Below are 27685 nucleotides of genomic sequence, written 5' to 3' on the forward strand. Positions count from 1 at the left end.
TCGATGAGGTAGTTCAGCATGTCTGTCTCCTTGCACGTTTCAATGGTGAAATGGTCGCTGTAGGAATCCCAAGTACTTGCCCCACCAGAGGCTCCCAGACTAGACAAAGAGCTGGCCCCGAAGGAACCCAGGTTGCAGAACATGGGGCTCGTTCCTGGGTTGGAGCCGGTGGTCAGCATGAGGTTTCTGTCTGGTGACCGAGCTGTCGCTGCAATTGGCTGGGAGGTGGCTGTCAGGCTGGCAAATGGGTTTTCATCTCTGGTCTGAGTTGACATCATTAGCACTTCCATTAAAATCTGGCCAATCAAGTCCTTAAAATCAGAGAACACTTCTTTTGGGTTCTGCTTAAACTGTGCAGAAAGAGAAGAAAGGAAGATCACATCCCTGTCCCGGTCCTTCCAGGAGACACGGAAAATCTTACAGACCAGCTGTAAGGCCTGCTCTTCAGACACTTCAGAACCTGATGAAGGCTCCTTATCACTGAGGCTCCTTTTTTCTCTTCGGTCATTTTCATCAACCTCCATATTTTCAATTCCTGAATCCACATCCACCTGGGACATGCTATTCTCACAAGAGACTCCATCGATATCCATGCTCTGGGAACGTGAGAGAGACTGGGACTGCGTTTCAAGGCTATTGGAGGGCGAGCCGCTGAGAGAACTGACTCCCTCACTGCTCTGGCTTCGATAGGCTACTCCTCATCAGCACTCAGCTCCTCCATCGCTTTCCTCTTAATGGTGAAAGGCGTTAGGGAGAGATCTTCCGTTCTTTGAGACCTGGGCGGGAGGAGAGTGGTAGGTGTCTATCGGGCTGTCTGGTCCCCCGAATGGGGGAGGTTTCAGAATTGCATAGTCAGAGGTTAAAAAATAAGAACACGAGAGGCACTGAAATGCCTTGGCGTCGGTCACTCCAATCGCCCCAGACTCCTACAGCTGCTGCCGCCTCCAGCAGCCTCCTTTGACCGCCCCTGCTGCTGCTACAGGCTTTATCTTAAGGCGCCACTTATTTACCCTCTGCTTTCCAGGTTACCCAGACTAAGGAGCTCGGTCTCCAGCTCTCCTCGTGCCCGGAGCCTGCTGGGTCTTCGTGGTGGTGGCGCGGCAGCTGTGCCTCCTCAGCAGATCCTGCTCTCCTTCCTACCCTTTGACCCTGGCGGGAAGTGTTCAACTGCAGAGCGGGTGCCCCGAGGTAAGGCGACCCCACAGCCGCCCAGGCAGAGCCCAGCACTGAGGAGGGAAGCTCCTCCCCTCCCAAGGCCGGCCGGCCACGCCCCTCCTCCACGGCGGCGCTTGGGCAGGGGGGAGGGGGAGGACCGGACTCGCGACGCTTTCGCTGGTAGAGTAAATCCGCCTACCCCTCCACCCCTACTCTTACCCCTCGCCCCACCAAGTATTATTCATCAAAACAACAGGGCGGCCATCTTTGACGCTGCTTTATATTAAGTAGGAAATTCTGAAGATACTTCTCTATGAGACATGAGAGCAATATTGTTCATTTGAAAAGGAACTTTTTAAGGAGCTTTTTCCCTCTTGGATATCTCTGTTATTTGTAAAAAAAAAAAAAAAACTCAGGGTATCTTTAAGTTACCATTTCATGGCCATTGTTCAAAACTCTGAACATGATTTCCTATAGAAACAACTGCAGGTGGTGGGATCCATTAGGCCAACCCTCTAATGACTCGTTAGTCTCTGGTTGCCACAACAGCACTGAACCAAACCCATGTTTCCATGGAAAAATTCAAATATGATTCATATTGAGCTGCAGGAATACTTGTGACCACATTTTGTAACAGAAATTAAAAAGGAGTGATGAGTGGGTGGGATCAGGGGTAGAGATACTCTTTAAGGGCAGGAGAGTGTTGCGAAAGAATAAGTTATATCAAGGGAAACTTACCTCTCCTCTTTCAATGCCACGTGACAGAAAAACAGTGGCATCTAGAAGCCATTTTGAATCTCATTGATCTAGTTCCTAGCTGAAAACAAAATAAAGATATAGTTAGACGCATTTCTAGGGAGTAAGAAGTTGAAAAGATGGGAAAATAGAATTTCCAGAAGGAAAGTGAGTTGTTTGGTCATATGGCATTTGGCTTAACAACTCTGTCTCTTTGCCTCTCTCTCTTTCCCCGATGTGTGTGTGTGTGTGTGTGTGTGTGTGTGTGTGTGTGTGTAATATGTTGAGCTTGTTTAGAGCTTCCCAGCTAGTGGTAAAGAACCCACCCGCCAGTGTAGGAAACTTAGTAAGAGACACAGGTCTGATCCTTTGGTTGGGAAGATGCCCTGGGGAGGGCATGGCAACCCACACTAGAATTCTTGACTAAAGAGTCTCATGGACAGAGAATCCCATGGACAGAGAAGCTTGGCAGGCTACAGTCCATGGGGTTGCACAGAGTCGGACATGACTGAAGCAACTACGCAGGCATGCATCAACTTGTATAAATGAGAAACTGCTTATAAATAATTTTGATATCTGGTCAACCTAACAAAGATTCTTATCAATGAATGTTTTGAAATTTCACAATTAACTAGAGAACAGCAAAGTTGAAGTGGTGAAAATATAAACTCTAAATTAAATTGCTTAATAATTAAGAACTCTTGCCTTGGGGGTAGAGGAAGGAATCCAAAACCTGTATATTAATTTAACTTAATGAAGAGAAAAACAACTATTTAAAGACTTGACCCTTTTCTAAGTTTCCAGACCCAACAGTGCACTTAATTGAATGCTTATGATAACATCTAAAGGATGCTCAGTCTATCAAATGCAATTTTAATCATTTATTCATTGCATCTGCATTTATAATATCAAGATAAAATAACTTACTGCTCTTTTCCCAAATATTTCTTCTTGGTAGGCTGAATTTTGCTGTTGATAAAGTAGGGTTCACAGACATTTTCATTCCTGTATACCATATGAGTTTTTGGCCCATTTTTTTATATTGTATCAATGACCTCAGAAAAGAACTGCCCTCCTCCCCTTTTGCTTTTCCTTTATAGAACATTTCAAATACTTTCCTTGTTGATTTTGCTGTGTTGCCCTAATTCCATGCCTAGCACAAATATTGGGTTGGCCAAAAAAACTAGTTGAGGTTTTTCCATAAGATGTTATGGAAAAATCCAAATGAACTTTTTGGCCAACCCAATATAATATGGGCTGTGAGATATTGCATACTTCGTGAACTTCCTAACCTGTGACCGGGCTTGTCCTGGGGTCATCACCCTTTTCCTCATTACTTCACAACTCATCCCCATTCCATGGAGAGAAGCAAGGAGTACACAGAGGTAGTGAGCTGTTGGCTTAACTCGGGAGGACTGTGACGTTTCCCCCACTCATTTCAGTAAAAGAAGGTAACACCTCTTTCAACCAACTGAGAGGGTTCAAGGAAGCTACATGAAGATATGGGTGTCCCTAGAATAGGAAGAAATTGGCAGCTCTCCCCTTCTCAAACATAGAACCCCTTATGCCTTCCCTGAGACAGCTGGAGATGGGGGAGAGGGATCAAGGTACTCCTTGATGTTTGAGGAGTGGGTGGAAATGGATACTGGGACCTACTTCTTACCTGGGGGAATTTTGAAGGTAGGACAGCAGATGGAACATGTCCAATGACGGTGAAATGAGTGAGTAGTAGCCTGCCTTGTCATCATTTGGCATGGAAAGGATGTTTGAGTCTCCCATGGCTCAAGAGGATGCTGTGAAAGGTAGAAGCTACCTTAAAAGTACTTGTCCCAAAGGTGCCTTGCTGGGGCAAGAGAATGCTGCAGTGCTAGGTTAGGATGGAAGGAGATATACCATTAGGGATGGGGAAATTTCAAGAGGTAAGCCAAAACCTGCGTCACCTTTGTCTGGGGACTGTGCAGTGTTGAGGACCTACAGGGTTTCTGAGGCAGCTTCCTGTGAACCTCACAAAAGTGCTAGTTATTTGGCTGTCTGCCCCAAAGAGGTCACTGATGGCCAGCCAGTAATAACCATGGAAGAACTAAAATGCAGAGTAATTCAAGCAAACAAAATATATATATATATATATATATATATATATATATATATATATATATATATGCTTTTCCTTTCATTTTATCTTCCTCAACCCAGACCTTGGAAAAGCCAAAAGTAGAAGGGGAAGGATAAGGAGGAAAGGAGAGGGACAGGCCAGTCTCTTCTACCACATGGCAGCCCGATTTGGGATATTTGGAGAGAGGCTTGGGATTGGAGATGAGGTTGCATGAGATTTAGACTGGACCAGACCCCTTCAATCCCTGCATGGTAGTTACCATGAATGCAGTGGGGTTCCTTCACATACTTGTAAAAATCTGGAAGCTATAGGATCTGCCTGAAACAAGGGCCAGGAGACGGAGTTATTTGAGTAGTGACTGGAGAAAACAGTAAAGCCATTTCCCACCCAGTTGAGACTGTTCAATAAACTGATTCCATAAGGACAGATTATGGAGTAAGGCTATTTTGCGGACTGTTAAGGAAGCTCTTTGGGGATGCTGAGCCCAGAGTATGAGGTTAAGAAGTTGGTGAATTCCTTCCCTGAAGAATCAGTGTTTGGGGTTCAGTCTTTTGGAAATGACTTCACTCATTAAATCTGACATCCACCAGTCTGGGGTGATCTGCCTCTTTCTTCAGTCTTTCTTTTCCCCCTCACCTTGTATGGGGGCCAGTTTTAGATCTTTTTTTTAAAAAAAAACTAACACAGATTCATTCCAGGAAAAGACGATGAAAAAGCCTTTAACTTTTTCACGTCCCAACTGGGGCATGTGTCTTATGCCAGAAAAGAGCTTAACTGTGGAAAAATGATGCTCTCATGAAACAGGGACCACAAACAGCAAGCTGGTGTGTGTTGTTTTTTGGGAATGGTGTGAAGCAACAGGGGGGCCTCTCAGGGCAGGCTTAGGGGTCAGGACCTCCTTCCTTTGTAAGCAGAGACCTTTGTGACGGAGAACTGAAGTGCTAGTATTGTGTATCCTATCCCTTCCAGAAATGGTTTTTGAAAGGCTGCCAGTTTTTTAGGGAGGCTTATGGCAGGGTTCTTCGTTAAACTCTTGTGGCTCACGGGCACAGCACAGAATTGGGAGAGCTGGAACCTGAGTTCTAAACCTTATTCTGAAAACAGCTTTATGACCCTGGGGAAAGCAGTTCAGCTTCTCTGAACCTTTTTATCATGTATAAAATTAAGAACTTAGAACCAGATACCTAGGATTCTTTCCTGGTCTAACATTTGATGTGTTTCTGAGGCAAAGCATCAACTTAATGGGGAAAGCTTATAATGTTCTGACAAGGAATCCCAGGTTAGGTGGTGGATAATAAAGTATTTATTTACTCCACTCTTTCGTGAGTAGATATAATAAAAGCTGATGTAAAACCTACCAGAAGGGACTCTTCTTTCTTCATGTTTGGCATATTTGTAAATAGCAACAATAAGCCCAAAAACATATTCTTAGAAATAAATAAAATTCATAGTCATTATTCCTGTGTATCAGTAATGATATCACTGTGAAATATTAAAATCAATTTTTGAAGGGAAATGAATAATATATATAGTGTATTCAGTATCCCAAGTGGCATTATTTCTATTGGATGGTTTATATGGTATCTTATTGATAGTGCCTTACTAATAGCGGCAACCCACTCCAGTATTCTTCCCTGGAGAACTCCATGTAGCCTGGTGGGCTACAGTCCATGGGGTCACGGGGAGCTGGATACAACGTAGCGACTGAATGACAAGAACCGCTAATAAGGCATAAGAAAGAAAATTGCTCAAGGGAAAAAAGTGATAAAATAAAAACAGTATTTGATCTCAACAACTGCCTTCAATAATCTGCAAAATGATGATAATGATGCTTTCTTTATATCATAGTATTATGATAAGATATGATTAATACGATAGTATTGTGATATATGGGATTCCTTGGTGGCTCAGACAGTGAAGAGTCTACCTGCAGTGCAGGAGACCCGGGTTCGATTCCTGGGTCGGGAAGATCCCCTGGAGGAGGAAGTGGCAACCCACTCCAGTATCCTTGCCTGGGAAATTCCATGGACAGAGGAGCCTGGTGGCCTACAGTCCATGGGGCCACAGAGAGTTGGACACAACTTAGCCATTGAACAACAATATTGTGATATGTAATATAGTCGACAATAATATTAAGATTCATCATCTCATTGGCCCCAAGGGGGGTACTAAGGAAGTCTTATTAACATCGATAGCTTTACTTCTAGTTTCTTAGCTGACATGGATGTAATCACCGGCTCCTCCCTTGTTTTCCACGTTCCCTCTCCGGCGTGCTATGTAGTGGCTGGGAATCTCCACCACGGGGCAGCCACACGTGGACCCTGACTGCTGGCCTTCTGTTTGGGCTTCCGTCTCAAGTGTCCTGAGAACACAGCCCCCCACTTCTCTCACAGGTGCGGCGGCGCTCCCGCTGCTGTCCTGTCCCCAAGCAGTTCCTTCAGGCCACACCTGCAGTGGTCCTTCTTCCCAGAAATGCAAAGCAGCCTCCCCCTTCACACAGCTTTTCACCTTTCCCCCTGAGTTTGACAGCAATAGGTGTGGTGTGGTGCCTTAAAGTCTTACAACGTTCTCCATCAAAACGGCCACTTCAGCTTTTACTTTTCTGTCCCCAGAAGCATGAGCCCTTGTTCTGAGCCAGCCTGGGTAATACTTCCCCTCGTGTTCTCCGTTTTCCATCCTCCTCCTTCCTCTGTTTCTCCCCCCAGGATCCTCCTTTCTCATTTAGAAAATACACATGTGTGCATGCGCACACGTGTGCGCACACACACACACTGCCATCACCAATAACCCATCGAAAACCATCATGAACTCATTCAAACCGGACAGATGATGGGAGAGACAGGATTGCCAGCCCAGCCCAGCAATCACAGCTGACTCAGTCGAAATAAGGAGTGATCTAAGACTGGTGCACACCAGTGAATCACTGCGTGAATTTTATGACCAGATCTCAAATAAGTATCTTACAGCCTGTTAGTGAAAAGCGCTTGTAAACAGTCAGAATTCTAAATTTTTCGGAACCCTATATCTACTCCAAGACAGGCGGCTACGCAAGCGAGGATGCTTTGGGAGACTGTAAATTCAAGACACAGGAGATCACTGGTTTTCTGATTTATGGCTGAAGGTGTGCACTCTCTGTGCTGGTGGTCAATGATGATAAAGTGGATACCAGTGCCTCTTTGGATTTCCTGTTGCCCCTTCAAGAACCACCAATTAGAAGCATCTAATTAAGTGCAGTGATCTAATCAGGTGTAAGTGCTTTCCTAGTGGTTCAGTGTTAAAGAATCCCCCTGCTAATGCAGGAGACATGTTTCCCAGGTGGGGAAAGATCCCCTGGAGAAGGAAATGGCAATTGACTCTAGTATTATTGCCTGGGAAATCCCATGGACAGAGGAGCCGGGTGGGCTACAGTCCATGGGGCTGCAAGAGTTGGACACAGCTTACCTGAACAACAACAACAATCAGGCATAAAGTGCTGGGGGCGGGTAAACCTTTACAGGTTGTCACTGCACCGTGGGCTTGCTGTTCAGATTTTCTAAACTGGTAAAAATAGTCTTTCATTTTTACCTGCATAATTTTGTCTGCTTTTTCCCCACTTGAGCAGATAAATATTACCAGGTAACATGATGACAGCCCTCTGATCTCTAGTTTTCCTCTTGGTTTCAACTGACCAAAGAGATAAGTCCTCAAGGAAACACTCACCTTTATTATCAATACATGGTCATTCTTAACTAGTCAGGATCCGTCTGCTAAATAGTGCCGGTCTCTAATAACCAAGGAGGCAATCCCCACATTTCCTTCTGGAAGCTGGGCTGGGGAACATTTGTGATGCAGGGGAGGTTGGATATTTGCATACAAAGTCTATGTCTGTTTACACATGCGTATAGCAGCATTATCAGAGAAGGCAATGGCACCCACTCCAGCACTCTTGCCTGGAAAATCCCATGGACGGAGGAGCCTGGTAGGCTGCAGTGCATGGGATTACTAAGGGTCGGACACGACTGAGCGACTTCACTCTCACTTTTCACTTTCATGCATTGGAGAAGGAAATGGCAATCCACTCCAGTGTTCTTGCCTGGAGAATCCCAGGGACGGGGGAGCCTGGTGGGCTGCCGTCTATGGGGTCACACAGAGTCGGACATGACTGAAGTGACTTAGCAGCAGCAGCATAGCATCATTATGCCATGCGTATCTAAGTTATAAACCTACAGTTTTTGCCAGTGGTTCTCAAATGTGGTCTCTCCCCCAGCAGCATGGGTAGCACCTGGAAACTTGTTAGAAATGCAGATTCCTGGGGCCTGCCCCCGCCCTTCAGAAACTCTGGGATGGGACTGGCAATCTGTGGATTTTGATTCACGAGTGAGTCTGATGCAGGGTATAAGTACCCTCGTTTTAGGATGTTTCCAAGAACAAGCTCCTTTGACTTTTGAAAACAATGGTGTGGGCAAATTAAATTGTTCTTTTTCTGAAAAGCAATTAATCACACTGAACAATTATTCATGCATTTCTGAAGCATATGTTGATCATATTAGAAATATCCTTCCCAACTACTGTATAGCAGGGAACTCTGCTCAATGTCATGAGGCAGCCCGGATGGGAGGGGAGTTTGGGGGAGAATGGATACAGGTATGTGTATGGCTGAGTCCCTTTGCTGTCCACCTGAAATTATCACAACATTGTTAATCGGCTATACCCCAATACAAAATAAAAGTTTTTAAAAAAAAATATTAAAAAGGATTCTTAAAGAGAAACTATGTAAAAACATCTATTATAAAAATATTTGATTAACTTCCAAAATGTTACTGATAAAAACCAGGAAATGGTGACTGATGAGTTACCCCTCCCCACCCCCACCCCCAAAATGTATCAGCTTCTTCACCTTTTACAGTGGACAGCCAATGTATACTATTTTAATATTGTTCTTAAGTAAAGAATCTAATTTAAAAAATACCCTTCCCCTTTCATTCAAAAGGGTCTCAAAGTACCCTTTTAGGTAACATCCTTTCAATGTTTGGGAGCTCTGGAAAGGAAGACCCCCCCCTCAAGGCAAGAAATGAAATACTCGTGCAAACAGATCTCATCGGTGCACGGAAAATACCCCTTAACACCACTGAGCTGAGGGAGGAGTAGAAGAAAATATGGGAGAAAGGTAAAGGCTTAAAAAAATACATAAAAAGGGCATTAAAAAACATATGAAGCAGTTTATGTTTAATCAAAAATAAAATGCTTTGTAAACTACAAAGTGGGGGGATCCACATTTAATGAGCCTGTAAAGCAGTGCTTTAAAACATTATTGTTGTTTTCACTTCTGGACTTGATCTCTGAGACAGTGTTGGGTGCTGTTGGGGTAACATGTGGGAAGCATGTTACCATGTCATCTTCATTAATCAGCTGACATTTATTGAGCACTTACTGTGTCCCGCAAATTGGGTTAAAACAGGGGAATGCTGAAAACAGGGTCTTGGCTTCTTACCAAGCTTACCAGTTGAAGAGATGGGAGTAACATGGAAATGCTTGGGCTCAATAAAATAACATGATCAAATATGAGGAGGCTGCAAATGCAGGGCTTTATCTTTTTGAGCATCTGGCGTCTATGGAAGAAGGCTACAGGGGGCAGGTGGACCTCAAAGGAGGCTCACTATCTGCAGAGGATTGTAGAAACAGCCTCAATTTCCCCCTCTCTGGATCTCTGCCCCTTGGCAATGCGAGTTTTTCAGCTCTTCATATTCAGCATGTACCCTTGGAATTGGAGCTCGCCTTGTAACAGAAGCAGTGGTGAGGTGCCAGTTCTGAGCCTCAAGACACCGTGCATGCTTCTGGCCACTCTCTTGGAACATGTCGGGCTGACATGAACAAGGCCAGGTTAAGCCTGTTGAAGGGAAAGAGACCACATCCATCAAAAGATGAGCTATCCAGCTGAGGCCATCTGCGACTAGTTAGCGCCCAGCAGGGCCATCAGTGAGCCCAGCTGAGACCAGAACCCTCCAGTTGAGCCCAGTCAAAATTGTCAGTCCACAGAATCTTGGGCTACATGAATCAATAATGTTTTAGGCCAACACATTTCGGACTGGTTTGTCATATAGCAGTAGGTAACTGATACAAGGTCTGCAAGGTGGACAGGAAGGGAGAAGACTTTTGAGGCTAAAGCTGTGACTCCAAACAGGTCAAGAATCAGAAATGTGTGAGGTCAGGACAAAGAAAAGTGAAGGCATCAGTAGGACTGACCACTTTCTTTCAATAAGTCAGTAGGCCCACGAGCATTTAATAGAACATATAATGGAGATCAGACCTGCACTATTACTATCCTTCAAGCACTCCATCGGTTTCTAAGAAGCACGAATCCCCACATGTTGAAACACACAGTGAGCATCAGGACCCCTATGTGTCCAAGCTGGACTTGAAGAGAGTAAAATACTGTTTTCTAGCCAACTATATTATGCCAACGGAAAAACTTTTTTTTTTCTTTTGGTGACTTATACTCAGCTTTTACTTTTTATGCAGAAAAATCTGAAGCTTATTTTGTGACTTTCTAGAAACTGCTAGAGGCAACTTGAAAGAATCCCAGAGTAAAGGATATTATGTAACTAGAGTTCTTTTAAAATCTTAAGTTCTCACAAGGTGGATCTAGTAGGCCACTGAGTAACAAACAACTTCCACTCAATTTTATTAGGTCTTCACCATATAAGAATATATTCTTCACCATAAAAGAGCACAAGAGAAATGCTTTCCTTTAAGTGCTAAAAATGTGTTCTTTTTGTTGAGCTGAAATTGACTGAAATGAACATCTCTAGGAGATGATGGATTCTTGTATTAAAAGTAGCATCTTAAATTTGGCAGGAGATGGGGTGCCGGTGGGTTGGGCGGGGATGGGGTGAGTTAGGGTTGGGCGGGGTGTGATATTCAGATGGAACATCTTGAACCTATATTTCCTCCTGTCTGGGATGCTTTTTTTTTTTTTTTTTCTCCCAGCAATCACAGAAGCATCCTTCACTTCATTCAGTTATTTTTTTTTTAAAAACGGACTAGTTGACAAAGTGCTATAAACTTTATACAAGACAGCCTTATTGAGCAACTATTTTATTCAAGCAATGGTCAGATCAGCAGTACCCCACGGGTCAGAAAATCACGGTGAACCGGGCATTTCCATAGGAGAAAAGGCGAGGGTAATCAAGCCCGAAGCGCCACACAAGGGGAGCCGAGCGAGAAGCGTCCAATCTGAAGATCTCGCCGTGTGTGCGCGTTAGCAGGAGAGCGAGCGAGACAGAAAGTTGCTGTTTTCATCGCAGTCTGTCTCCTGCGAACGTGTTGCTCCCTTTGGACTCTCCAATAACCAGTTCACCCAAAACTTTTCTTCCACGAGGCCCCGCGTCTCCCGCGTGCCCCCAGCCTTCCTGCGCCGGCTAACAGGTCCCGGATCGCCGAAGCGTCACCTCTGAGTCCCGGGGAAATCTCCGCAGCCCACTCGGACTGCAGCCCTCGGTCGCCGCCCGGCCTCCCATTGCAGCAACCGGGGCGATCGAGAGGGAGGAGACGCTCAGGTCGCGGGTAGAGGGGGGAGACCCGGCGGGAGGACCGACCCCGCGGGCCGGGCTCGGGCACCAGCATGGGGAAGGGAGGCGCGGGCCGAGCTCGCCCCGCAGGTAAACAGGCCGGCGAGGCGCAGGGCGCTGCCGCCGCGGCCACCCAGCCATTTCCAGGCACGCAACTCCGCCTCCAGGGCTCTCTGCCTCGCGCGCTCGCCCCGCCGCCCGCTCGCAGCCTCAGCAGCCGCCGCAGCATCACTTCACACAAAGGACTGTTACCCGCTGAGCAGCTTCTCCACCTCCACGTCCTCCTCCGGTGACAGCAGAGCCCCGACAGCCGGGCTCGGGCGCGGCGGCGGCGGCGCGGGGAGGACCTATTACTCCCAGCATCCGAGCATCCAAGGCGGTGGCGGCGGCTTTTTTTTTTTTTTTTTTTCTCTTTCGCCTAAAAAAAAAAATTTTTTTTTTTTTTTTTTTTGCCCTTTCCACCGCTTCGCCTTTCTGTGGTTCCACCCACCCCTTCTCTCCCTTCCTCCTCCCCCTCCCGTAAACAAGTCTCCCACGGCCCCCGCCAATAAATAAATTAGGAGGAGGGTGCGGGGGGGTGGCGGGAGGAGGAGGAGGGGAGAGGAAAAGGGAGGCAACGCCAGAGACCGAGGAGGCAAGAGTCCGAACCGACAGCCGCCGGAGCCCGCACGCACCTCGCACCATGAGCTGGCGATGCGCCCCGCGCCGCGCCGGGAGGACCGGCCCCGCCGCCCGCTCTCCTCCGCCGTCGCCGCTGCTGCTGTCGCCGCTGCTGCTGCTGTGGACCGCGGCCCTGGCGCCGGGGGCGGCCGCCGGCGACGAGGCGGCTCCCGCGGGGGCCTCGGTGTGCTACGCGTCCCCGCCCAGCGTGGGCTCGGTGCAGGAGCTGGCTCAGCGCGCCGCGGTGGTGATCGAGGGAAAGCTGCACCCGCCGCGGCGGCGGCAGCAGGGGGCACTCGACAGGGAGGCGGCGGCGGCCGCGGGCGAGGCAGGGGCGTGGGGAGGCGAGCGCCCGCCGCCGGCCGACGGGACCGTGCCCGCCGGGCCCTCCGGCCCCGCGCCCAGCGCCGCCGAGCCCGTAGCCGAGGCGCCCTATCTGGTGAAGGTGCACCAGGTGTGGGCGGCGAAAGCCGGGGGCTTGAAGAAGGACTCGCTGCTCACCGTGCGCCTGGGCGCCTGGGGCCACCCCGCCTTCCCCTCCTGCGGGCGCCTCAAGGAGGACAGCAGGTACATCTTCTTCATGGAGCCCGAGGCCAACAGCAGCGGCCGCGCGCCCGCCGCCTTCCGAGCCTCCTTCCCCCCTCTCGAGACGGGCCGGAACCTCAAGAAGGAGGTCAGCCGGGTGCTGTGCAGGCGGTGCGGTAAGTTCCTCGGCCCGCGGGGCGCGCTCGGGCCGGGCGGGGAGGGCGGGGAGGGCGCACCTCCCCGGGGCGCGCCGGGCGGCCGCCGGCCTTCGACGGCTGTCGGGCGGACGCGGTCCGAGCGGCGGAGGGGCGCGTTTGGGAGCCTCTTGGTGGATTGGATTCCCCAGGCAAGCGCCTTCTCCCGTCTCCCGGTTTCGAGGCTTTGCCGTGGAGGAAAGTCCGAGTTTGGTCCGCGGTTGGGGCCGCCTGAAACTTTTTAATTCCTTGGGGTTTCGTCCGCCAGGTGGAATGGCAAGGGGCCGGTGGCTTGCCTGCGGTGCCTTCTCGAACTTGGCTCTGGTTAGGAGTTGCTCTTCAGGGCGGCCGTGTGGGGCTTTTCCTTTGAAGGAGGAAGGGTGAGTCGGACAGGACTCTCCAGTCTGGCCATCACTTCGAGTCCCGAGTGTGGACTTGGTCAGAGGTTTGTGTCTGTAGTGAATCCGACAAGGCACCGAGATTCAAGATTTTGTCTTTCAATGTGGCAGTTTTTTTGGGAAAACGGAGTGTCCAGACAGATAGGTGCAATCTGTACCTTGTGAAAATGTGTGTGTGAGAAGTATAAAGTTGGGTGTTATCTTTTTGGTGACATCATCTCAAGAATTTTTGTTTTCGCTGTATTTTCATTTGGCGGATGCTTTGGCAGTTAAGTGTATCAGACCAGATGAACGTCATTATGGAGCTTCACATGTAGGCCCTTAAGGAGAATTTGGGGAGATGAGTTAACAATCCGATTTCAAGGACCTTTCCCGATTTTACCACTGAAAAAAAACTCTTTTTTTCCCCCCAGGTCTCCTTAATGTTAGCAGGTCTGAGAAATCAGTTGATAATCTGATTACGTTTCTGAAGGAGTTATTACCTCTATGCCATTCATAAAAGTAATTCCTAGGTTCTAAATATTTGTAATTTCCTGATGATCATATAATCACTACAGCATAGCGGGGTTTCTTCTCAAACTATAAATTAACAAGATTACACATCACAAATTCTCACATGCATAATAGATTTTCCCCCTGGTCTTTATGTATCCATCTAATGGATGGTTGGGTTAATTGAATTTTTACAAAACTCAGCACCATGCCCTGGTGGATCTGCTTGTGTGTAAAGTGTGTAGCTCTTTTCAGCTTGTAGCAGGTGATGGCCATTTATTTACATTTCTGATTGGTATTTGTGCTGCCTATAGGCTGCGGTGGTTCATTAATGCCTAACAATTGGGTTTTGATGTGAGGGAAGAGCATGGCTCATTCTCCACTGCCTGATTTTCACAATGCACTTCGTGCACCAGGGACCTGTTAAGACTGCACCACTCTGTGGCAAGAAGCTGTTCTCAAAACAGTGGTGCTGAAGAAGGCTGAGTGACGTTGGGATTCCCTGGGTCTGGCTGATAGATGTCACTGTAAAACATGGGAAACTCTCCGCTGGGAGCTGTCTCACTAGGACACACAAAAGCATCACAGCAATGTCCTGCATCATATGGTATCCTGTTAGAGAATCTGAAACAAAACCTTTTCAGTCACGCCATCATCCAATTTTCACATTTTACTACATGCAATTCAGGAAGGATTTTGCCTTTACCCCCAAACCATATAAACTGTGAATCACTTACTACACATGATGGAAGTTAATATGAAGGGGGTCGTGGTTGGCAATGACCACGGTGGGGGGGGCGGTGTTGCTAGATTAGCCATGGTGTTAGTTACGCCTTTTAACTACAAAAGGATGTCAGTTTTCAGGGGTAAACTTCTTATAAAGGTCCAGAGGATGTTTGGAAGTGGAAAATTGCCTGGAGGAATACTATTTTGTTTTCGTGTTTCCAAACTGAAAAAGCATCACTGAAGGTAGTTTTGCCCTTTTGTTTGCCAGCCAAAGGAGATACATGGTTGTAAGTTGTGGCAGGTTAAGCAAAACCGGTTTTGTTTTGTTTTTTGTTTTCCTTTAAACGAACTGGAAACCTGCATGTAATGTAGTAGATTAAGAAATTATGAAGTTACAGCTTCAGGTTTGTGTAATTACCGTGTATGTTTGGTGATTTTAGTGTTAAACACTTTAAAGTATGATATTGCATGAAACATTAATAGGTTTAGCTAAAGACTAACTGAAATCCTGCTAAAAGTTTCTCTTGCATTTTTACAAGCATGGTCGTTATTGTGACATTGAAGATGTGAGTAAAGACTGTAAGCAATCTTATACAGTGGAAACTCAAGTCAAACCATACTTGGAATATTGGGTGTAAAAGTGTATGTGTGAGGGTGTGAAAACTTGTGAATTCATTCAGTTGTATGGTCTGGGTTAACAATGTCATTCAGAACCTACCAGGCAGAGAGAGAACACAAATTGGGGGAAAAACATTCAGAGAAAATAGGGGCTGATTTGTCTTGGTGGAACCACTTCCGTGTGCTTCTGGTCAGATTTCAGGGAGAGTGAGGAGCGGAGGGTTCTTATCTAACAACAGGAAGCTGCCCCAGGGGCGCTACGGTTGTGTTCCTGCCTGAGCCCTGATGCTAGGCTGGAGAGGGAATACAGCAAAGTCATTTTGTGATATCATGCCCCGGGGAGCAGTTTCCAGCTCTCCTGCGCTCAGCTGCAGTGTTTCCAACAACTGGCTTATGAATGTAGAAACTACACGTGCAACAGATTAGCCTTAGGGTTGAACTAATAGAGGTCTGTCTTGAATTCTTTTTCCTCTCCTCCCTACCCCTCATCTAAGAAACTCCTGAGTAGCCTGTGTATGAAAACACTTGTCTGAACAATGGACTTTTGGAGAAACAAACTGTCTAGTGTATTTTAGATGACAGCACAGAATCGCATAGCTTGTTTGCTTTATATGTGGGGCTTGTGTGAATTACACTTCCTTTACAATCATTTAAATTCTTCCCAGTCTTTGCTTTCTCTCTTGCTCACTGCACAGGTTGAGACACATTTCTAGGTTTTATATTTATTGGAATGCAAAATAATTTGCTGTTCAATTAAGTTGCTGTTATTCAAACATATTATTGTCTGCTGCACTACATTTGTTTCCAAAGCCTTGAGGTTCTGCTAGGCTGCGACTGATTCCCAAAAAGGAGTAAAATACTGATGTAGGATAACATCCTCATGGGGCCATACGAGATTTGTGCATCAGTTATGTTCTTACAAGTCAACCTAAATATTTGGTATACCCTATTTTATTGTAATGTATTGATAATGCAAACATGTTTATCAAATATTTATGATCACTGTCTGTGTTTTTCTCATGTCCTCAATAGCTGTTTAATAAACTGTGCTGACCTTACGGTGTTATGAAAATGACAACAATGCAGGGATTTTCCAGCCAATAATTAAAGAGAATTATTCTTAATGAAAGCTATATTTAGATGGTAGCAATAGGAACAGATACACTTGACAGCTTGAATTTCACAAATACACATGTAAATGTAATTCCCAAGTGTTTGTGATGGCTCTCTTTAAACTGTATAAATCTTACTGTCAGTTCTAGAGTGTATGTAAAACATTGATGTTGAATAGAAAAACCATGTATGTATTTATATATATTTTATGTTAAAAGATGAAACCTAGATAGGTCATTTGGGAAAACAGCTCTTTGGAATAAAAATATTTTAAAAGGTAAATTTAAATATTTGAGTCAGAATGTGTTACAAGCACTAGGGGGAAGTTCTCATCAGTTGTGGGAGATCCCTAAGTCTTCTGAGTCTAGGGAAACTTTTCCCATATGTCTTAATGTATTAAGTAAGACCCATAAGCTTAAACAGCCCTGAGGGTCAAAACAATGGTCTGTGCTTCTGCTGGCCTGAATATTTATAGCAAATGAGAGCAAAAAACATGATTGGGTGGGTTATTGCCCTTGTCAAATGCAATGTATTCAGTGTTCAGGAAATCTCCTTTGCTTTGATGCCCATTTTATTCTTATTTTTTTCTTAATTATAAACATAACATCTTTTATAACTTATTTCTAAATCTCAGTGGCAAGTGATGAACTGGCTGGATGTCCAAAGATCTTGAAACTCATCTGCTGTCAGTATTTAGGAATACTTAGGTTTTTTGTTTGGTTTTTACATCAAATGATGTAAAAAATTCTCTCTATGCTGCTGCTGCTGCTAAGTCGCTTTGGTCATGTTTGACTCTTCTCGACCCCATGGACTGCAGCCTTCCAGGCTCCTCCATCCATGGGATTTCCCAGGCAAGAGCACTGGAGTGGGGTGCCATTGCCTTCTCCGAAATGAATTGTAATATAGAAAACAAAATGCATAATGAGAAATAGTGGTGTGGATTCATGGATGATTATAGTCATTGAAAGTATATAATGAGAAAACTAAAGAAAATAAAAGATAAAAAAAACTGGGCTCTTATGGGCTCATGTAATGTGTTACCAAAGCCATAATGTAACAGCATGTTTTAGTCAAAAGTTTTCATAAGAAAATGCAAAGTAACTTTTAATGTTCTTATTTTTAAACAACAGAAATGTCTATTGTGGACAGTTTTACATGCATATGTGAATGCGCTAAATTTGTGCATGCGCATTTTACTCTGTGCTCGTCTGTTACCATGAAATTTAAATTGAAGTAACATAATGAAAGAATGTATGACCCAGCCACTCTCTCAGATATGTCACTATATAGTATTTGAATAACTTGATTAGTGATACAGCCAGTGGCACTTGAGAGTTGACTGATTTGAGACTTATGGAATTCAGACTGGAGTCTTACTGAGGTAAGTGCTAGTTGAGAGACTGTAGTCTCATTGTGTTTCATCTTGTTTAGGGATGAGATGTGCTTGAAGCATGTCTGTTTCTGAAGGCTGGTCTCCTGGCTCTCCATTTCCGAATGACCCATACAGGTTGAAGATTTTTTTTTTTTTTTAAGAAATTTTGGTCAAGTTGAAAGCTTAAAATGGGTTGACCAATCTCTGCTTGGCATAGATCTGATTGTATCGCCTAATATGGGCTTCGAAGGTGGCACTAGTGGTAAAGAATCCATCTGCCAATGCGGGAAATGCAGTTTTGATCCTTGGGTTGGGAAGGTCCTTTGGAGAAGAGAATGGCTACCCACTCCATTATTTTTGTCTGGAAAATTCCACGGTCAGAGTAGCCTTGTGGGTTACAGTCCATGGGGTTATCCCTCAATATAGACTTGCCATCTAGGCATCCTAGAAAGAGATGCCTAAGGGTTATTCTTGCCTGGGAAAGCCCATGGCAGAGGAGCCTGGCAGGCTATAGTCCATGGGGTCGCAAAGAGTTGGATATGACTGAGTGGCTAACTCTTCCACTTTCAAGTGGTTATTGACATTGTTTTTTTTTTTTTTTTTGGTCTTCAAGAGAACCAGGTTATCTTCCCCTATGGAAAATAGTTTCCTGGGAAACTACATCCTAACTTTGGTTCTCCCTTTTAGGCCCTAGTCAGATTTATATCCTGTTTTTAATAATAACTAAAAAAACAAAAAGAAACTTAACACACAGCTTGAATGGTACATGGGAGAACAGAACTCCCAATTCCTGGCTTGGACTTCAGCTGTCTTCCCTTCGCATCTATTTCCTTGGTGGAGACTCTTCAGGGGAAAGCCTTAGGTCAACGATGGGGCCCACAAGTGGATCTGAGTCTGTGAGGCATCGAAGTATGTATTGGTGATTGCTCATCGTAACACTGTCAAGTCTTCGCTTGGCACCTTGGAATTTGACTGTCTGGGGTCCAAGTGTGTCCATATATGGAGGTCCTAGATCACAAGATGTGAACGCTGGGAGTTCCCTGGTGGCCTAGTGATTAGTATTTTGTGCTTTCATGGTTGTGGCCTGGGTTCAATCCCTAGTTGGAGAGCTGAGATCCTGCAGGCTGTGTGGCCTGCACACCCACCCACACACGCATGCGCGTGCGTGCACACACACACACACACACACAAACACACACACAGATCTAATTATAGATGTCCTTCTGTTCCTGATATGCTCTTTGTCCCTCCTGCGGGGACACAGATGGTAACCTGGGTTGCATCTCTGTCTCCGGGGCTTCCCCCTACAAAGCCCAGGGCTCTGGCTTTTGAGATCAGCTCCAGTCCACTGTGCTGGGGACCGGCAGACCATAGCTCTGAGGACGGCCTGCTTCTGGAGCTGGGGGCCGGGTTTAGGAGGTGATGCTGCGAAGCTCGAGGAGGGAATGACGTCCTTTGATGAACAGAGCCCAGCACGAGGGGACATGTCTGCCGAGGGCTCTGGAGTCTGGGTAATGGGCACGCCCACTTCTAGCCCGGGGCATGGCGTTCACGATCAGAGTGAGGCCTCGTGTGCTTGACTGAATTTGGAAGGTCCACAACAGTAACACTCTTATCCTAAATGTTTGTCTCTAGTCTGGGAATTGTCATTGAAGCTAAGAAGTTGAGGGACTTGCTAAGACCACTGGGTTGTAACTACCGCTCATTGAGTCTGTATCTTTTTTTCCTCTTTGATAGACTTATTCTTTGACTGTTCTGTGTGGGCTAAATATTAAATAATCAAATAAATAAATGAGCATCTCAGCTCCTTGGATGGTGGCCATCACTGTTCTAGGTTGAGTTTTGGAGAAAACAAAACAAAAACCCCTGATTCTTTTTCTTCTGGTCTCTAACTTGGTGAGATGGTCTCTGTAGGAAGTAGAATTTAGAGCTACATCCTCTTAGCACACCATTTCCTCCTCTGGATCAACCTTTGGGTTTCTGAAAAGTTTAATTTCCAAAAATTTGGTTTTTTGCTGAATTATTTCTGAATTTTAATATTCTGTCTTTATCCAAATGCTCTGTTCTCTCTAGCCCCAGCCGAGGGACAAAATTCCCTGTGTTGTAAAGACTTCCTAGCACAGAGAAATTTTTGGAGCATCAGTGATTCCCTGCTACTGTCTTCAGCAGTTCAGTTCAGTTCAGTTGCTCAGTCGTGTCCGACTCTTTGCGACCCCATGAATTGCAGCACGCCAGGCCTCCCTGTCCATCACCAACTCCCAGAGTTTACTCAAACTCATACCAGTTGAGTCGGTGATGCCATCCAGCCATCTCATCCTCTGTCGTCCCCTTCTCCTCCTGCCCCCAATCCCTCCCAGCATTAGGGTCTTTTCTAATGAGTCAACTCTTTGCATGAGGTGGCCAAAGTATTGGAGTTTCAGCTTCAGCATCAGTCTTTCCAGTGAACACCCAGGACTGATCTCCTTTAGGATGGACTGGTTGGATCTCCTTGCAGTCCAAGAGACTCTCAAGAGTCTTCTCCAACACCACAGTTCAAAAGCATCAATTTTTCGCGCTCAGCTTTCTTCACAGTCCAACTCTCACATCCATACATGACCACTGGAAAAACCATAGCCTTGACCATAGACGGACCTTTGTTGGCAAAGTAATGTCTCTGCTTTTTAATATGCTGCCTAGGTTGGTCATAACTTTCCTTCCAAGGACTAAGTGTCTTTTAATTTCATGGCTGCAGTCACCATCTGCAGTGATTTCACCATTCCCAAATCGTTCCATCACATTTCCAGTTGGGTATTAGATCTCAGCTCTCAATTCTGTGTTTTCCCTTGATTTTCCCCTGTAGGTGTTTGACGACCCAGGCCTGTTCAGTTCAGTTCTTGTAACTGAAGATGGAAAAGTACTGCTTATATCCTTAAGAAGTAATTTAAAAAAAACCCAAACTTTGGATAAGTTACTTTTCACCTTTTCTTCCCTTTGTTGTGAATATCATGGCAGCTGTTGGGTAGACTGGAGATGGGATGGTGCCTGTCCATCTGGGCTGTGAAGAAGGAGGTTCTTTTCCTCCACTTTCTCCATCAGCCCCAGAGACACCAGGGGTGATGATGTGTCCTCAGCGAAGCAGCAGACGGAGTGGCTGCATCTTCTTCTACCGCAGGGAGCACTCTGGCTGCTGCTCAGTGCAGAACCTGGAGAGGAGGTTCTGTCTTCTGAGAAGGGTGGCTGTGATTGCTTCAGATAGAATTAGTCATTAGACTTTGTCCTTGGGCGGTGGTTCTGCCATCGGGGCTTCTTGGTGGCCGCCTGGATGGAGATGTTTTGCTCAGAGCTTATTGTCGATGCTCTGTCAAGGACCACAGCTTTGAAACGCCCCAGGCTGTCTACTCTGCAGGTCGGGACACTGAGATACTCTTTCTTCCAAGGCCCTCATTCCCATCCACTAAGATGGCTCATATCTCTTCCTCAGAAACACTGACACCTTTTCTTTCATTGCAGTGGGAATTTTATTTAAAAAGAAACCAAGCATTTTGAACCACATTCTTATTCTGGTGAGTGTTTTTTCCCCCCATGTTGTAATAACATAAAATTCACCCTTTAAATTATCTCTAAGTATGCAGTTCTGTGGTACTAAGTGTTCACAATCGTGGGTCACCATGACCACCATCGATCTCCAGAACTTTTTCATCTTCTCAAGCTGAAACTCCAAACCAGTTAAACAATAATTCCCTATTCCCTCCTCCTGTAGCCCGTGGCAACTACCACCCTAATTCGTCTCTGTAATTTGATTATGTTTTGCCTCATATCAGTGGCAACACACAGTATTTGCCTTTTTGGTACTGGTTTATTTCCCTTGGCATAATGTCTTTAAGACTCATCTATATTGTATCATGTCTTAGCATGTCTTAGAATTTCATTCCTTTTGAAGGCTGAATGATATTCCATTGCATGTGTAGACTACGTTTTGTTTATCTGTTCATCTGTCAGTGGACTCTCAGATTGCATCTATTTTTTTGGCTATTGTCAGTAATGCTTCTATGAACAGGAGTGTACAAATACCTGTTCAAGACCCTACTTCCAGTTCTTTGGAGTACATACCCAGAAAGGTAATTGCCTGATCATATGGTAATCTTATATTTGAATTTTTTGAGGAACTACCGTATTGTTTTACACAATAGCTGCACTATTTTACATTCCTACCAGCCATGCACAAGGATTCCAATTTCTTCACAGTCCTGCCAACATGAATTGTTTTCTATTGCTTTGATAATAGCCATCCTAATGGGTGTGAAGTGGTGAGCAGTTTTTATATTGTTGTTTTCTATTCAACGTTATTGCCTCTAATTACAGTGTCATTAATAAACAAAAATTCTTAGAAAAGAGTTGTTAATCTATTCAACTCTTAATTTGCCCAGCATTTAGGCTCCTGTATCTGAAGCCACCAGATAACAAAATTACAACAGATAATAGCTTAATAAAAACCAATAAAAGGTTTAAAGAGTAAACTTGACCTTCAGTCACCATGAGAATATTGCACTTCTGTTCATATTTCTATCAACAGAGTCCAGAGACACACTTCATCATACTTGGATTTGTATCGGAATGTTTTAATTGTTTTTATTTATTCAACTAATTTTCTTTTTTTCTAATTTTCCTGCTTCTATTCTGTCCACTGCTCCAAATCAACTTCCATTAAACCCTGCAGTGGGCTTCAAGTCATTCTAAAATACTGCTTTTATTAGACTTACTTTTTTTTTCTCAAACTTTCTATGGATGCATCATTGTTAACTCTAGAGCCTGACATTCACTGTCCTCCTTAATCCAAACTAAGACTAATCTTTCTCATGTTTACTGTGTGGATGATTTGATCTAGTCCAACTGCTTCACAAACAGGCTGTGTTCTTTCCCAATCCTCTTGTTTATACATACATATGCCATTTCCTCTGCCTGGTTCTGCTTTTTCCCTCATTTCTGTTCATGGAACTTGTCTCCTTCAAGGGGCAGCTATATCCTGCTGCTTCCATGACAATCCTACTAGTGATCCTGCCAGATATATATGCACTCTTGCCTTTGAACACAGAACACCCTAGAAATGACGTTTTATTCCATATACTTCATATATGGTGCCATTACAAACTTCCCTTATGTTATCTTTGTTTTTTTAAAAAAAAACTGATGTCTTGCAATTTTTTCTAGTTGTGAATATGTCTTGCTCACCCAGGAGACCATGGTATCCTAGCACCCAGATTCTTGGAGTGTCCTCAGCTTATTCATGAGTTAAAAAGTACCCTAGTCTCAGGGTCAAGAAAACACCTTTCCACTTCCAGCTTTGTAGATCAGTACCTGGATGGTTTGGGGTAAGTAACCTTACCACTTTGGGTCTCAGTTCCCTAATATGCAAAGTGAGAAAGTGGAACTAAAGAGCTTTTCACGGTCCATTCAAACTCATCTGGTTGTCATCTCAGAAGTGAGCCAACATGCAAACCCCCTCTGCTACTACCCATGAACTTTTCTCATCCTCTCTCATTTTTTCGTCTTATTCTACAGAGAGCAGTTATGGAAAAACAATGGTAAAACTTTTGGACAAGTGGAAAGTGAGAAGAGCTTAAGGAGAGGGGACTTTCATGAAAAAATATCTCCTCTTTCCTCCAAAGATTTTCACCTCTCTTGCCTTTTGGGTCATTTTTATTACATTGTCTAAAATAGAGTTATTTGTGCTCATGGGCATTGTTTTTTCAAGAAGCAAATACTGTCTTTGAAGCCATAACATGAGTTGTTAACTTACAGCTGTAAACTTTTAAAGCAAGAAAATTCAGTCATTTGTTTTACAAAATGACAAAGAAGATTCAAAGTGCTTAACTATGAATTTTTCTCTTAACAGTGTAAATCTGGCACTATTTCAGGTTCTCATAATGAGCCCTGTTGTGGAAATGGGGGAGGCCAGCATAGAGACTAGGGGATCTTGGTTTCCAGCCACATGGGAACCCGTGTTGATGATGATAGGCAGAGTTCCCACCTTCAGGCAGGGTTGGGTTAAGAGACCTTTGTTCTCAGCTTACGATTCTTATTGTTGGGGCAAGAAGATGGTATATTTTAGTCCTTTGGTGAGGAGGTTGAGCAGAGCAGAAACAAGTTGTCAAATGAGAAATAATTCGATCTGACTTTTTCAATTACTGCATGAAGAAGCCCTGGCAGAGCCATGGGGGCTGCGAGGGGGCCGGGTGGGGCTCAGCCGCGTTGCATCCAGTTGAGTCTTTCCCTTCCCTTCGCCCCTGGTGAGCTCACCTCTTCCAGCAGATCTAATGATGCTTATCACTCATGGCTCCTGTGTCCGTATCTCTGTGGACCCTATTTTCTGGCTCCAGGTCTGTATATCCAACCACTTACCAGATAATCTGCCCAAATGTCGTACAGAAACTTTATGGTAAACATACCAAATAGGATCTCATCACGTCCCCTGCGAGGCACCTGGATACTGATAATGAGACTGCTGTCACTGCGCCCATCACAGTCACTGCTCTTACTCCCAGTGGCTTCCTGGACTGACAGCTTTCTGAGCCAGATAGAGGAGAGGTGCTCATGAGAACTTAGTTAACCCCTCACCGTGTGGTCGGATCAATGTCTTCCTAGTTACCCCAGCCAGAAACCTCTCCTCCTGCCCCAGGTCCAATCGGTGACCAGATCTTACTGACTCTACCCTCTTAACCCATCTCCGATGCCTTCCTTCTACGCCAGCTCCACTGATTGTGTATCAGTTCCCATCCTCTCTGTTACAGTCTCTTACCTTTGCTCAGACCTTCTCCCTTTCTTAAATTCATCCTCTGTACTCTTGCCAGAGTGATCTTTTCTGAAACAAAAGATCATGCGATACCCTTCTTAAACCTCTTCAGTTGCTGTCAGGAGAAGATCAGGACTCCTCAGGATGACTTACTCAACTTTTATCCAAGTGTTCTTATCCAGTTCCTTCTCCTACATGGATCCCTGTGCTGCAGTGATGGCATTGCTCTCCATGTGCCTGTTGGCTGGAAGGATCCATACGTTTGCATTTCTGTTAAGTCTTCCCCATAATGGCATGATTCTCTATCTGCGTCTTGTACCTTTGCTACCTATTGTCCCAAACACTATGTCCCTCAGTGGGAGGATGGTTACAGAAAACTGTGTGGCTAGGGACTTCCCAGGTGGTCCAGTGGTTGACTCTGCACTCCCAATGCAGGAGGCGTGGATTCAACCCCTGGTTGGGGAACTAAAATCCTGCATGCCACACAGCGTGACCAAAACCTCCCCTCCAAAAACAATCCCCCCCAAAACCTTGAACAAAAAGCAAACACTGTATGGCTATATAATGGATTATTGTATCATCTTTACGAATCTCGTTGTAGAGGAAAGAAAGTATAAGGACTGACAATGTTCCTAGTACATTGTCAAGTGAAAAAAAGGTATTATAATGCAGTCTGTGTATGATTGCTTTTAATACTATTAGATATTATCTGTATCATCCATCTGTCAATCTAAAGAGAAATAAAAGCCTGGAAAGCTATATAACAAAATGTTACTGGTTAGACTTTAGAGTTCTTAATGTTAAGAACTTTGATTTTGTTTGGCTGCATTTCTAAAGTTTCTAGAGTGACTGTCTTATTTTCAATAAGGAAAAGGAATACATGGTACTTGTAATAGAAATACTACCAAAGACTGACCTAAGGGACTCTGTCCCTGTAGAACATGACCTTTCTCATAGTAGATATACTAGTTAGGACACCCTGTAACAAGTGGTGTCCCAAATATATAACAGCACAAATCTAACAGTTAAATTCATGCCGGTTAATAGACAAAATACAAGATGTTCTAGTCTTTAATTTCTTCTGAGAGAGACTGATGCTGACACCTGATGCATAGCTGAATGTCACTTCTGACCACATTGGTTAAAATAGGCAGAATTCCAATTTGCAGTGGTCATTTTATTCTCAATGGCTCAGCTATCCTTTGAAAAGTAGACAAATGTGCCTTTTGGTGCCTCATGGCAGTGGGAGAGCCCCATAGTTATGTGCAGAGTGGATCCTAATAGCCGTGCATGTTTATGGTGGATAAATACCATATAAACTATGTATTCATTCCTGTGTTTCACTTAGCTTTTTGCGGGTTGGTTTTGTACTAAATCTTTAAGGTGTGCTGCTCACTATGTCTGATTTCATCAGCTACCCCTGGAAATGCAGACAGTTAGGCCATAGTCACTGCCTTTCACTGGCATGTTGAGATGCCTATTAAAGCTCCGTGTTTAACACATCATTTTGATGTAGGGATGTTTGATATAGGGGTGTCTCAGTGGTAGAGAATCTGCCTGCAGTGCGGGAGACACGAGAGATCTGGGTGCAATCTCTGAGTTGGGGAGATCCCCTGGAGAATGAAACGACAACCCACTAATGTATTCTTGCCTGGAGAATCCCATGGACAGAGGAGCCTGGTGGGCTACAGTCAGTGGGATTGCAAAGAGTCAGACCCAGCTGGGCACTGCACTGCACTTGATGGACCTTGGTATAGATGACTGTAGCAAAATACGCTCGGGCTTTATCACTGCCAACTTAATTGGGTTTCATGATCACATTTCTTCTTAGTAGGATAAATTAAAAATGGCTGATCAAATTGCCTGAAAAGGCAAAATTGTTAGGTTCTACCTGCCCACTGTATTAACTAACTGTGTTAATGAGTAATCATTCCACCATGTTTAATCACTTTTATTAACTTTCTTTAGTAGTTGTATCTCCAGGAACCTGCTAAATAACTGTCATTATGTACTCAGTCATATTTCTTTTTGAAATACTAATCGAAAAGACCATGAAAATGATTAAGGCCCTGATATCATCCACTTACTTCCTGTTAGAAGAATTGTTGGTGATTTTATGGTGAGCTGGGTGTATGCTTGTGCTGCTTTTGTGAACCCCGGGAAGAAGGGGGACCACTTCAAAACAGGTGAATGGAGAAAATGAGTGCATGGTTGTAATGCTATGTGAAATAATTAGTCTTTTGTGCATCTACATTCTGCATGTTACCATTCCATTCTCAAAATTCTTATTAAATACTAAGAAGATAAAGGATATACCTAAGAATTATGTGAAAAGGATAGAGAATGATAATATATGTGTGGTACTTTTCTTCAGCCTCATCTTCATCATGGGCCATTCGTTCTTGGGTTTCAGCTGACTAATGAACCTCAAGGCAGGGTCTTGCTTACAGGCTGATCAAGGACCTATCTGTTCATTCATTGAAATGGATTAGAAATTTACTATTCATTTATCACTTCTTCAATCAATTTGTATAGCATCTCCCTCCCCCAATCCTATTCCTTTCCTCTTCGATCTAGGCAGTCCTGAACCATGAGAGAGGTGGTAAGGGCCATTCGGAGGATGTTGCTTAAATAAATGATGAGAGTCATGAAATTATTTAACAGTGTGGGTAAGTGATAGAAAAAGAGAAGTGGTGAGTGTCCTTTATTTACGTAATGATTTGACAAATATTTATTGGGCATCTGTTTGCCAGTCTTTCTGCTGCTTTCTGGTATCTCAGTGATGATATAATTAGGCATGGCCCTTTCTGAGCTAATGGGGCAGAAAGAACAGCTACACAAAGGATTGTGAAATACATACATGTACATGTGTGTTGTTTTGGGTCAAAAGGAATGTGTTAGGAAAGACCTGAGTGAACTTTTTGGCCAACCATACATATGTGTGTGTGCATGTACAAAGTTTAGCACAATTATATATATATATTATGTAAGTGCTAAGTTTTATATGGGAAAAAGTGCAAGGTATGATGAGAACATAGAAGAATCTTAGTTTGAAAGATACAAGAAGGTCTCCTTGAGAAAGTGACATTTCTGCTGAGAGTGGGAAGACAAGGAGGAGAAAGGAAGACCGAAATATGTTTCCACACCTGATGGGGAGAAGAGGACCAGCAGAGATGGGAGTCAGGGCAAAGGAGGCCAGGAGGAGATCTGAGAGGTAATGGGAAAAAAATCAGATCATTCTGGAATTTTTCAGATTCTGGACTTTGTC

The 27685-nt window shown here is 44.6% G+C and overlaps 1 protein-coding gene across 1 annotated transcript in view; it reads left to right on the forward strand.

The window, feature by feature from the left end:
- Nucleotides 1–12232: 12232 nt before the first annotated feature.
- NRG1 (neuregulin 1) overlaps nucleotides 12233–27685 on the forward strand; it is a 1115683-nt gene continuing 1100230 nt past the window's right edge. The window contains exon 1 of the mRNA XM_061134964.1: nucleotides 12233–12911. Within this exon, the coding sequence (XP_060990947.1) occupies nucleotides 12233–12911 (679 nt within the window). The remainder of the gene's footprint in view (nucleotides 12912–27685) is intronic.

Source organism: Dama dama, chromosome 32 (genome assembly GCF_033118175.1).
Source record: "Dama dama isolate Ldn47 chromosome 32, ASM3311817v1, whole genome shotgun sequence".
Lineage (NCBI taxonomy): Eukaryota > Metazoa > Chordata > Mammalia > Artiodactyla > Cervidae > Dama > Dama dama.